At 41.2% G+C, this 12,742-nt stretch overlaps 1 protein-coding gene across 2 annotated transcripts in view; it reads right to left on the bottom strand.

The window, feature by feature from the left end:
* TBC1D22B (TBC1 domain family, member 22B) overlaps positions 1 to 8,149 on the bottom strand; it is a 70,426-nt gene extending 62,277 nt beyond the window's left edge. The window contains exon 1 of one of the 2 annotated variants that reach the window (XM_004673437.2): positions 7,951 to 8,149. In XM_004673437.2, the coding sequence (XP_004673494.1) occupies positions 7,951 to 8,006 (56 nt within the window). In that variant the 5' untranslated portion in view covers positions 8,007 to 8,149. The remainder of the gene's footprint in view (positions 1 to 7,950) is intronic. The other variant, XM_012723397.1, reaches the window with a different exon arrangement.
* Between the last annotated feature and the right edge of the window lie 4,593 nt (positions 8,150 to 12,742).

The following is a 12,742-nucleotide window of genomic DNA, read 5'->3' as shown; positions in this document are numbered from 1 at the left end:
CAAACTAGTACAACCACTATGGAAAGCTGTTTGGAGGCTTCTCAAACTGCTAAAAATGGAGCTCCCATGTGACCCAGCAATCCCACTCATAGGTAGTTACCAAAAAAAACCCACAAAAACACTGATTTAAAAAGAAACCTGCACCCCATGTTTACTACTGCTTTATTTACAATAGGAAAGACATGGAATCAACCCAATGGCCAAAAGTAGATGACTGGATTAAAAAGATGTGTTATATATGCACAATGGAATATTACTCAGCAATCAAAAAGGATAAACACATGCCTTTTGCAGCAACATGGGTGGAACTGGAAGGGATCATACTTAGTGAAATAGCCAGAAAGAAAAGGAAAAATACCAGATGGTTTCACTCATAGCAGGAGTATAAAGTACCAGGGGAGAAAATAATAATAATAATGAAAAACTATGTACCAGACACATTTTATGGGGGTGAAGTGGGGAATGCGATAAAAAATGGGGGGCGATGCACTGGACTATGGTGATGGCACATGGGTGATTTGGCGATGGGAAGCCCATGGGAATTACAACACTAGGATGGAAAAAAGGCACAAAATGATGTAAAAATAAACTATTTTTAAAAATTTTAAAGCAATACTTTTTTTAAATACTTTTACATATATTTGCCTCTCCATTAACAACATAACTTTGTTTATGATTTAAAGTTTCACATAACAGACTGCCCACTAGGGTCCTACATCTTGATTATCTCACTCAATAATGTGTTGTCACCCAACAACAACTTTTTACAAAAGTAACATATGTTTAGTGGAAAAACTGGTAGGTTAATAATACACAGCATCCTCACCAGGGAGGCTGAAGCGCCAAGGAGATTTTCAGCTACTACAGAGCAGTGGTGCCAGTCTTTTTCTGCAGTGCTCACACCACCTGGCAGTCCTCCACACCCACCAGCGGGCACGTACCACCACTTAGGTCGCACTCTGTAAAGCCCTGGCCTGTTTGAGCTGCCTCTTATTTACCTAGATCCATAAGCTGGAGGCAAACACAATGAGTCTCAGAGAAATCACCCCACATACCCAGAGCAGAGAGCAATTTGAGATGAGTTAGCTATCGCTTGAGTCAAGATAGAGCAAACATCCCAGGCACCCTCCATGATTCTCTTTTATAAGATCAACACCACAGGATGTATTGGTGTAGCCGGCTGACGTAGATGTAACTGTGAAAAAACCTTGGTAGGAAACAACAGGTGTTGGCTTGGCGCTGACAGCGCTGCTGAACAAATACAGGAATGGAACTATCCAACAGAAAGCCAACCATGTTGGCAACTGATCCAGGTTCATACTCAGTGAATGGAAGTCTTCCAGAACTGTATATCTATACTGTCTCAGTAATCATTTAGTATCTCCTAGTCATTTACATTATCAACAAAACATTTCTGAGCTAAGAGTAGGTTGTAAAGTACCTGCCCAGGCAGGAACCATTCTACTGGAACCATTATACTACGTCTATGAGATTCATTAATGCTTGAAAAATGACCCAATGATAGAGTTTTAGTGGAAAATGTACGAACTCCTAAGTAGTTCGAGTGATTAGACACTTTTCTCAGCTTCATTCATTTAATGCTGAAAAGAGTTCCTCAACTCTAACGAGAAACACATTTGCTTAAAATGGGGTAAGCCAGAAGGAGTGGAAATAAGAATGTGGAAAGTGAGCCAGGCTTGGCTCGTTTTGGTCTCTTCTACTCCATCCATCATTTTCTATTTTTTTTTAAAGATTTATTTATTTGTTCATACAGAAATGGGGTACAGACCAGAGATGCAGGCGGTGAGAGGATTCACCAGAGACAGACTGGGTAGCAGGACAGGCAGATTGATGAAGTACACTGCTGAGGGGAGCAGTGGGCAGGTCAGGAGAGGTCTGCTGCGCCATGTGGCCACGTGGATCTCCTCGGGGCAGGCGGAGATCGAACTCACGCAGAAATGGCTTAAGCTTCTTAGTGCTGTGCTTTAACCTGCTGTGCCACCAGGGAGGGTCATCATATTCTTTATAGCAATCTTTTCATGGGAAATGTCCCCACCCTGGAGTCGGGGAGATGCTTTGACAGAGGGCATCTTAATCTTAGCAGAGACTGAGGGAAAGGGGAAGCAGCAGTAGAAAGAACATGGAGTAGCAGTCAAGAAATCTGCTGTTCTTTAAAAAAAAAAAAACAAACAAACAGATATCTGGTACCTTGCTGTGTGATTTTGGGAAAATAACTTCCTCTCTCTGGCCTCAGTTTCCTTACCATTAATGGTGTTAAGAGCTGCACTATAACATTCTACAATTTGTATTTTGCTTATCTCATTCAAGGATGTCTTTTCACCCAGTTCTACTTTTACATTTTTATGTTTACAAAAGTAACATATGCTTGTGGGAAAGCAGGAAAGAAATGTTCATCAGGGCCAACAAGTTTTTTAACAAAAAAGTACTTACAAAAGCACAAAATAAGAAAGCCCACCTTCAACACTCTTCACTCTGTCCCCTCTTTCCTATCAATCCTGCCTGGTATGAGTGACGAGTGACAGAACAAAACAGAAACAGCCATTGACAGAAGTTGGAGTTGGGAAGTTTAAACTTAACATTCAACCTAAGAACTGGCAAAATTCTTGAGTTTACTTAATCCAAGTCTCTCATTTCATAGATAAGGAGACGGGCCATGGAGTATTTAAGTACACTCCCATAAAACCTGGCTTTTCTCCAAGTATACAAAACCACTTACCTAACCTCCCTCAGCCAAGAGACTGTGGAATGACACTGCCTGGAGCTTCCCCCTCCCTCATTCCTCAAATTCAATGACCCACCAGGTCCTAGAGGTATTCTGAAACTCGGCCTTCACTTGCCATTGCCATTCCCTAGTGCCAGCCATAATTTCTCTCTAAAGTCAGTAACCTTTAACTATACTCATACTGATCTCTGGGGGCACTAAATGAGTGCTTGGAAATGTGTGATTGTTGGAAGGGTGTTTGTCCCAAGAGCTGGTAAGTCTTCCTAACATTTAGAGGGCAAGGGTCAGGGATGTTAAACATCCCAGTCCACTACAGAATTAACCCACCCAAAACACCACTTGGGTGTCCTACCCCTAACCATTGAAAACACTAGTCCAAGCCATTTCCCTCAGGACAACTATATTTTCACAAATGCAAATATATCACAACCCCACCGACCTTCCACCAGCATGTTACTGCTGTTGGGATAAAGATCTAAGTCCTTAACTTGGCCTATCTTTCCAATCATGAAGGGCCTTTGATGATGCTGGATCTTGAATCTATTCCAAGTGAAGAGAGGTATGTAGAAAGACAGGAAAAGAAGCAAGAAGACAATTAGGCAGCCACAGCAAAAGTCTCCAGGCAAGAGAGGGTTCTGTTTGATCTATGGCAGGAGGGGTAGAAGTGCTAAGAATGGATTCAGAATATATCTGAATGAATTGGCAAGATTTGCTGATAATCTGGATGTGGCAGGAAGGGAAACAGAAAAATCAAAGACCTGAGGATTTTTGATCTAAGAAACTTGGTGAATGGTGGGACCACTGAGTGAGATGGAAACAATAGCTCTTTGGGAGTGGACAGAGGAGGAAATGATAATTTCTATTTGGGCATGTTAACTATGAGATGCATATTAGATAATCAAGTAGAGATAACATTAACTGTTCAGGATCCATATGGAAAGTCCTCAGCACCAAAATTTAGGATTCATTCAATTCAACTCAGGGCTTTTTTCTCAGTGGTTTTCCTGATTATCAGCAGCAAACTTACCCGGGAACTTGTTAGAAGCTCAACTTCTCAGATCCTACCTCAGACCTGATGAATCATGAATTCTGGAAGGAGAGCCTGGCAATCTGTTTTAACAGGGCTCCCAAATGATTAACAGAAGTTTGAGAACCACTGTTCAGAATCTTAGTCCTCGTCACTAATCAATAGTTGATAGCCTCAGCTACCCTGCATCAGGCTTCTTTGTGCCTCCATAAACCCTCTGTGTAATGAACAACAGTATATTTTTGTGCCCAGGATTCAACAGGGGCTCCAGAGACATCATTTATCAAAGCTTCTCAGTTTCAATTGCAGAAACTAGAACAAGAAGAAACAAATCAAAACAGTCTCTACTGTAATCACACTTACCACTTTAATAATAACTATTGAGGACCTTCTATGTGACTTCGTTACTTCATTTAATTCTCAGAACAGCCCTATGGGGTAGTGACTCTGTCCCCCTTTTACAGATGAGACTGAAGCATAGTATCATACAGGTAGAAGTGACAGAACTGGGATTTAGTAGTTAGGCCTGTGTTTTATATTTGTTTGTTTGGGAGGTATCACTGGCATATAACATTGTATAACTTTTAAGGTATAAAATGTGTTGGCTGGATAGACTTGTATATTGCAATATAATAACCACTATAGCATTAGCTAAAGGCTTTATCAAGTTATATAATTATGGTTTCTTTTTTGTGGTGAGAACAATTAAGGTCTAGTCTCTCTGCAACTTTGAAGTTTATAATATAGTGCTGTTGACTATATAATCACTATGCTGTGCATTAGAGTTCCAAAATTTATTTATCTACAAGTTGTAAGCTTCTCAAAGCCTGCATTTTTTAACCAAAAGGTACATACTGCCTCTTATCTTTCCAGGCATTCACACAGGGCCAGTGATTTATTATTTTTTTAATATTTATTTATTTATGCATACAGAACTGGGGTACAGGCCAGAGGTGCAGGGGAGGTGAAAGGATTCACCAGAGACAGATTGGGGCGCAGAACAGGCAGATCGACGAAATACACTGTTGAGGAGAGCGGTGAGTGAGACAGGAGAGGTCTGCTGCACCATGTGGGTCAGCTCCCTGGCCAGGGATCAAACTGGTACTGAAGAGGCTGTGGAGAGCTTCATAGCGCTGTGCTTTAACCTGTTGTGCCACCAGGGAGGGCTGCCAGTGATTTATTAAGTACACAGGGCTCTTATGAATAACAGAGGGAAGTTAAACAGATGTTTAGTTCTATCAAGTTACCATATGATCCAGAAATTCCACTCCTACAGATAGTCAAAAGAGTGGAATACATATATCCATACAAAAACTTGTATGTTCATAAGCAGCATTAGTCAGAATAGCCAAAAAAGTTTAAAAAAAAAGTCCATCAACTAATGAGTAGATAACAAAAATGAGCATATCCACACAAAGAAATATTAGCCATGAAAAGGAACAAAGTACTGATACATCCTACAACATGGATGAGCCTTGAAAACATTATACTTAATAAAAGTCAGTCACAAAAGCCTCAGATGACATTATTCAATAATACTTACTATCCAGAATAGGTAAATCTATAGAATTAAAAGAAAATCAGTGGTTGCATTGTTGGGAGAGTGAGCTATATTGGGTATGAGGTTTCTTTTTGGGGTGATGAAAATAGTGATGAAGTTGCATAAAACCACCTATACAATAAACAAATGTACTTAATGCCACGACAATATTCACTTTAAAGGGTAAATTTCTATGATGTATGCATTACATCTTAGTAACACTGTTATTTAAAAAAAAAAGTTTAACTTATTTGGAACTAAATAAATAAATAAATAAAATGTCATTTATCTGTTGTCATTAAGCTTGCTGAATCATGATCAAGAAACTGAAAGTAACCTGCTATAGTTTTAAATTTTTATCTTTCAATGTGTAAGAAACAATAAATTAGTTTCACTTCTATGTTAACTTGCACCTAAACAGTCATCTGTGTCATTTCCCCACCCAGGAGAATGTTTTTCTTCACTAAAACAGAAAATATACAAATGCAGTAGATTCTCTTCTTGAGAAGGTGTCCTAACATTTTCCTTAAATCAAAGCACTTTCTATTTAAAAGAATTTTTAATTTTTTCCATAACCAGGGACTCCTGGGGCTTCTCTGCTCAAAGCACAGGAATGAACACTATTTCTCTTCAACAAAGGAAGTACTAGAAACTATTATGAATTGTGGTAACACTTTAACACCTTAAGATAAACAATGAAAATGAGTATCTAGTACTAGGATAAGGATCTGAAAAACATTCTTTACTTGTTCTAATAATAACCGTAATACTAATAACTAATATTTATAGTGTTATAAACAATATGCGAGGTTCTTTATAAGTATGATAATTAACTTAGTCCTACAGCAACCCTGAGCAAAATATTTTATCTTCATTTCACAGATAAGCAAACTGAGACCTGGAGGGATTAAGTAAATAATTTATCCTTAATCCGACAAGTAAGAGTCTAATAATCCACCTTTCTGAACTCAAAGGTTTTATCACTCTACATTCATCAAAATGAAAAATCCAGAAACTTGAAGAAACTGAAAAGACTCTCTTCCTATCTCCTAAAGGTAGTACTTTGGAAAAAAATTGACTGTCCCTATAGTTCAACAGAGGAAATATAGAAAATAAAAGATAGTCAATACCCATTAGTGGAGAGAAGCAAAAGACCATGCCCCATCTCCTACCACTTCCTGATCTAACAATTTTTCCACTGACTCTGACTTAAACTTTAGGATGTCAAAATTTAATGATCTCACTATGGAAAACCCCAGAGAAAAGCAGTTAGAGAGACTGAAGAGTTCATAGAGCCAGGAAGGAAAAGGAATCAGTTGGCAGGAAGTGGTGCTTATCGAAAAACATAAAAGTCTTTAGCATTAATATTAACACTAATTTTACAGCACTTTAATCTGAAGCTATCTCTGTATTCCCTTCCATTATTTTAATACTATATTATTAAGAGCTGATTCTCAGTCTATTCTCTGTATGTCTGGAATTCTAAGTAAAAGCAGATTGCTATACAGCAACCACCGACCCTCACTTCTCTTTGGCGCGCGCGCACACAAGCACACACACACCACAAATTCAAAGGGTTATTTCGGAAGGAAAAGATCCATAAAGATTAGGAAAGATAGCATATGGGACACAAGCATGAACTTCACCTTAAACAAGCAAGCGCGCACACACACACACAAACACACACCACAAGTTCAAAGGGTTATTTCAAAAGGAAAACACCCATAAAGATCAGGAAAGATAGCATACGAGACACAAACATGAACTTCATCAAGTAAACTGTGGCTGGCAGAAGTCTTAAATTCAGAATGAAAACATACATTCCTCTTCAGGACTCTGCCCAAAACAAATTGATACTGTAAATTAACAGCACACTGAAGGATGTACAATTGCTAAGCATCTCCACAAACACCAAAAAGTGGGGCAAAGGGGAAGTACCTTGAAAGATCTGCTCTCCAATTAAACAACCAAAGAATGAAAGAATTTAGTGCATTTGCACAAAAATATAAGAATGCAAGATCACTAGGAGTTATACAAATCCTTAGAAAATGATCAAGAAATAATCTCGAGTCTTGGGTCACCCTGTAATAATTCCTAATGGAAAAGGGTCAACTCAAAACAAAGTAATGTTGAGCTTGAGAATTTCTCCTCGAAGATGGCCCCAAGTTCCCATCAGAACCTTCTGGGAAGTCAGAGAGAGATTCTTAAGTGCGGCGCTGCGGAAGCAAGGAAAGGGGGCTACACTGGAGCAAACCACCACCTGTGCGTGATGAAGGGACCCCCCCCCCCAAAGGGACATCTATTTAAAGTGAAAAACAGCTCTGGGACTGCCCCTCCGACCGATACTGCCTACTCACCCCGCTTCACTGTCCCATAACCGGCCACTTGCTGGGCAACCCTTCCAAAGCCCTCCGCCCCCAGACACCGGTCTGCTCCCACACCCAGCCATTCCCACAGCTCGTTGCCTTCTCCTCTGCCTGACAGCAGCACTGCCGCCACTGGGCAGTCGCAGCTTCCCCAGCCCAGGTTCCCCAAACCAGTCTTCCGGGATCCGTGATGCCCCAGGCCCACGGGATTTAGGGCTTAGGATCTAGAAGGGTTTGGTCCAGTCCCCCCTTCCTCTCAGAGTCCTGGGCTCACCTCCCCGGCAGCTTGGCGTTCCTCTTCCAAAACTGCTTGCTATTCTCGGAGGCCATTGCTCTGGCCTGGAGAAGGCCTTGTAGGCGGGCCAAGGGGTACCTGGACAGATGCCCCCAGGACCCGGCAATCGGAGGGCCAACCCAGGCCGCTTCCCCCGCCGCTGGTCACCCGCTCCCAGCTCCTGGGGACGCCATCTTGGTTGTGGGCACCCCCCGACCCAGCGTCGCTGCCATTGGCGGGCTGCGCAGGCTCTGATTGGACAGGCCAATCGGGAGCCAAAATCCTGCAGGCCGCTGAAGCCGAACGGTCACGTCAGGGGCAGGGCACACAGGTAGACCGGTAAGGCGGAGCTTGGGCGAGCAGGAGGCGGGGCTGAAAGTTCCTACTCCCGGGAGGGGAAAGAGGCAGGTAAAAAAGGGACCTGTTGGAAGGAGAGGGTACTGTCTTCTTTGGGGGGTGCGAAGGGGCGGGGTGATGGTTGGGGGCGGGTGTCAGCTTCCTGAATCTAATAATTTTTTTGGAAAGAGGATGTACATGGAATGTTCGTGTACACAAATCTTTGACCTAAAAATAAGGGCCCATTTTTAACATCTGCCAACTCAGTGACAGCGATTATTATCCTTCCGCCTTCCTCGTTCCGCTTGGACCTTGACTTTTTTTTCAATTTGTGAAGTAAGGATCACTATGGATCCGATAGCCCATGGTGGCTAACAGTTCAACACGTAACGGCTCGTTGCTGAGTCTCCCTGTTCTCTGTTAATTGAAAACAATAGTAAGACTTTGGCTGTAGATGAAATTCAAATACTCATCTCAGTTTCAACCAGTAACTGTCGTTCTGACAATAAGAACCCTGATGGTGACAGTGTTGAGGAAATATTTATCTATTCGAGTCAGACTACCAGGTAGGATTTCTTGCAAGGACACAGTATGTAACCAAGGCATGAGTTTCAAAGATTGATGATTGTATCCCCCAAACATCCGTAATGTCCCTTAATCATTCATCTTTATTCCTTAAATTTACTTTTTTTTAAAATTATTTATTTATTTATGCATACAGAACTGGGGTACAGGCCAGAGGTGCAGGGGCAGTGAGAGGATTCACCAGAGACAGAGTGGGGAGCAGAACAGGCAGATCAACGAAGTACACTGCTGAGGGGAGCAGCGGGCGGGTCAGAAGTCTGCTGCGCTATGTGGTCACCTGTGGGGCAGGCGGGGATCAAACTCATGCTGAAGTGGCTTTAGCGTCTTCGTGCTGTGCTTTAACCCACTGGGCCACCAGGGAGAGCCCCTGAATTTACTTTTAATGTAATTTAGATTCACCATGGAATTTAATGTTAGTTAACATTAAATTAATAATGTTAGTTTTGGAGCCCTTTGAATGTCCTCTTGGTGTGTTTTACATATTTTACAACATTGCCCATGTTGGATACCACAATTGTTGGGGTATGGGGATAGAGGCTGGAAGGGACCCCAGGGATTTCACACACCTCCAGAGTAATTTTGACCCAACAAAGAACTACTGAGTTACACTGGTTGTCCCCATTCCTCCTCCTGTTTACTGCTACCACATTTCTTTCCACGTATTGGAGAATAGTTAATGATACTCAGCTAAAGAACGACCTTCTTTTACATGCCCTCCAATGACCTCTTTCTACATAGACATTGCCCCCATCTTTAAGCTTCTTTTGTCCCTTAATTTCACAATCATGCAATTGCATGAAGTGGCTATTTTTACTTTCTTTGAATCTTTTGTGCTTTTATAGACTTTCATCTTATCTTGACTAAGTCTCACCTTTATGAACATTTAATCCATCAAATAAAAACCCCTCTATCCTTTTCATCATTTTAACCGCCTTTCTTCTTTTGACTTCTTGGTTCTTCTTTTTCTTCAGCTGACGTGACCACCAGCACTGCACATTGAGCACCAAGAGGGGTTTCCTGAGGTTTTGTTGAAGCTGATGTTTTATCTTTATTCTGTACAGCCAGAACTTTCCTGGCACTTTGGACTTTGTACGTCCAAATGTCTTGAATGAATAATCACCAGCAATTTCTAGAGCCTGTTCCTCTGTGGCAACTGGCAATTCAGAGTTCATTACCTTAAAGGTATCAGCTGAACTGGCTCCTGCATGTGAGTTGCCTTACACTTACGTGTACAGGTAGCAAGTCACCTGCCATTTCCCAGCTTACTCACGTCACTTTAGAAATATTCCAGAAGATGCTCCCAATTGACTTGACATTTCACCATGTGGAAAGCAGAGTATAATTTGTGTGCCTGGAAATGTGTTTACGTGTTTCTCCTTAATGGCTTATGAAATGTTAAAATCCCAGGGAATGCTGTTAGCATTGTTTAAACCAGGGAAACCCTATTATTATTTCTTACCAGCACCACCATGACCACTCAAATCTAAGCCATGCTTACGGCAGCTGCCTACTAGATCTCCCCACTTCAGTCTGACTTCCTTAGAATTTATCCCCCACACAGCAATCTATTATATTTTGGTCTCTGCGGGGTCCTCCACACTTAGAATAAGGCTTGGTATATTTTTACCAAGTGAGAGAATGTAGAATACAGACCACTCTTTTCTTTTGGGTGTACGTTATTCATGCACATTTTTGTTATTGTTGTTGGAAAAATTACAAAAATCACGTGCCCTAATTCCTAGTAGAATATATCAACTTTACCCAGAAACCTATGAATCGGCCTTTACACTTGATTGAAGAAACAGTCTTTCCCTCTTAGGAAAGATTGTTCTCTTGAAACCTTTTTTGTAGCTTCAGAGAAATGGGCCTATACCTAGAAGCTGCCCACTTCACCAGGAGCTCAGTCAAATCAACCCTCTCCATCACAAGGGCAATAGCTGTGGTGGTCAGGTCACCCAATGAGAGATGAAAATCATTGGTTTGAGATTCCCTTGAGATCCTTAGAGTGTTTTTCATGGAGGAACTCCAGGCACTCACTGGTCCACTAGACTAGAAGCATGCTTCTCATGCTTTGATACATGTGACTCACCTGGGGATCACATAAAAACCTAGATTCTAATACAATAAGTCTAATTCAATAACTCTAGCCTACAATTCTGCATTCTGAACACGTTTCTAGGAACACAGATGCTGCTGACCTGTGAACATGTCCTTATAAATCTTGTCACTAGTATGGTATAGTCTGAGATCCTAAGGGCTTGGTTATTTTGAAACTTTTAAGTGAGGACTTGCCATGTTGTCAATTGTGAGGTTTTCCTATTCTCTCCTTAACTTCACCTTCATTCAAAGGAGAGTAAAACAATTTAGATTGGGACAAAGTTGAGTTAAGGGAATGAACTATGCATGGATCAAATATAGATTCAAAAGAAGTAGGCAGATCCCAGTCTTTCCCTAGGGAAAGTTCTATGGAAGAAATAAGTTCATAATAAAGAAGGGCAAGAAAAGAAAGACAATCTGAAGGTAATGGCAGGTCATTTCAGAGCAGGTGCTCCTTGGGAAAGATAAAAATCAAGAAAAAAGCCTCTGGTCTTGCATACAAAGTCATCTCTGGCAATTGTAACTGTAGCAAGGGCGTGCAATCCTGCATGAGGGGATGGTTAAGAAATTAAACAAGCAACCCTGAGAATGTGCTAAAGAGTGTCTGGCCACCATTGGGTGGTGAGTTCAAGCAGGTATCTAAGAGCAGAGCAGTGTTTCAGTACCTACACAGCCCTAGGGAGAGCCAAATGAGAGAAGTGTTAGATGTGTTAGAGAATCCAGGGGATACGCAAAAAGATTGAAGAAGCAAGAGGCTACTGGAGTAAAGAGATAATATGGTCAGTTTGGGTCGGGGGTGGGGCGCAAAGTGAAAACTAAGAATTTATTTGCTGGGAATTTGTTTTTAAGAAAGCAAGTCAAAGTGGGAGGAGGGCGAGAGAAAGCTGTATGTATAAAGATGTCATTTGCCTTGTAACCAAAAATAAATAGGGGGGAGAGGGGAGGGAGTGAAGAGAATATAGAGGCTGAAACATGAGGAGTTAGTTATACAAATTTTTTTTTAAGATTTATTTATTTGTTATACGAACTGGGGTACAGGCCAGAGGCTCAGGGGCAATGAGAGGCTTCACCAGAGACAGAGTAGGGAGCAGAACAGGCAGATGGACGAAGTACACTGCTGAGGGGAGCAGCGGGCAGGTCAGGAGAGGTCTGCCCACGCCATGTGGTCTCCTCCGGGAGGCGGGAATCAAACTCATGCGGAAGCGGCTTTAGATTCTCAGTGCTGTGCTTTAACCCGCTGGGTCACCAGGGAGGGCCTAGTTATACAAATTTTGATGTGTGCTTTGTGAACTTGAAGCATGCTATGCTATTAAAATGTGCAAATTTGAATGCACATAGCACATCAGAGAAGTCTATGAAATGGTGTATCTCAGGGAAAAAGGCAGACTGTAAATATCTTTGCTTGATGGGTTTTGTCCAACACTGGAAGAAAAACATGGAAAAATTAAGAAAATTTTGTCAGATGGCAGAATTATACATCATTTTTATTTCTGGAATTTTTTTTTCTTTAATGCTACCATTTTAGCATTGGGAAAGTTTTTCTATAAAGAGCCAGATTGTAACTATTTTCAGCATTGGGGGGCTGTTCTTGAAACTATTTGACTGTGCCACTGTGACATGAAAGTATAGACAATATGAAAATAAGCTAGCATGACTGTGCTCCTATACAACTTTAATTGTGGACATGAAAATTTAAATTTTATTTCATTTTCACAGGTTATAAAAATCATTCTTTCTGTTTTTAAAAAATAATTTAAAAATATAAATATCATTC

This window comes from Condylura cristata, unplaced genomic scaffold, assembly GCF_000260355.1.
Source record: "Condylura cristata isolate star-nosed mole 26May11 unplaced genomic scaffold, ConCri1.0 scaffold00001, whole genome shotgun sequence".
In the NCBI taxonomy this organism is placed as follows: Eukaryota; Metazoa; Chordata; class Mammalia; order Eulipotyphla; family Talpidae; genus Condylura; species Condylura cristata.
The sequence above is the reverse complement of the archived record's forward strand: the minus strand, read 5'-3'. Positions and strand labels throughout refer to the sequence as shown.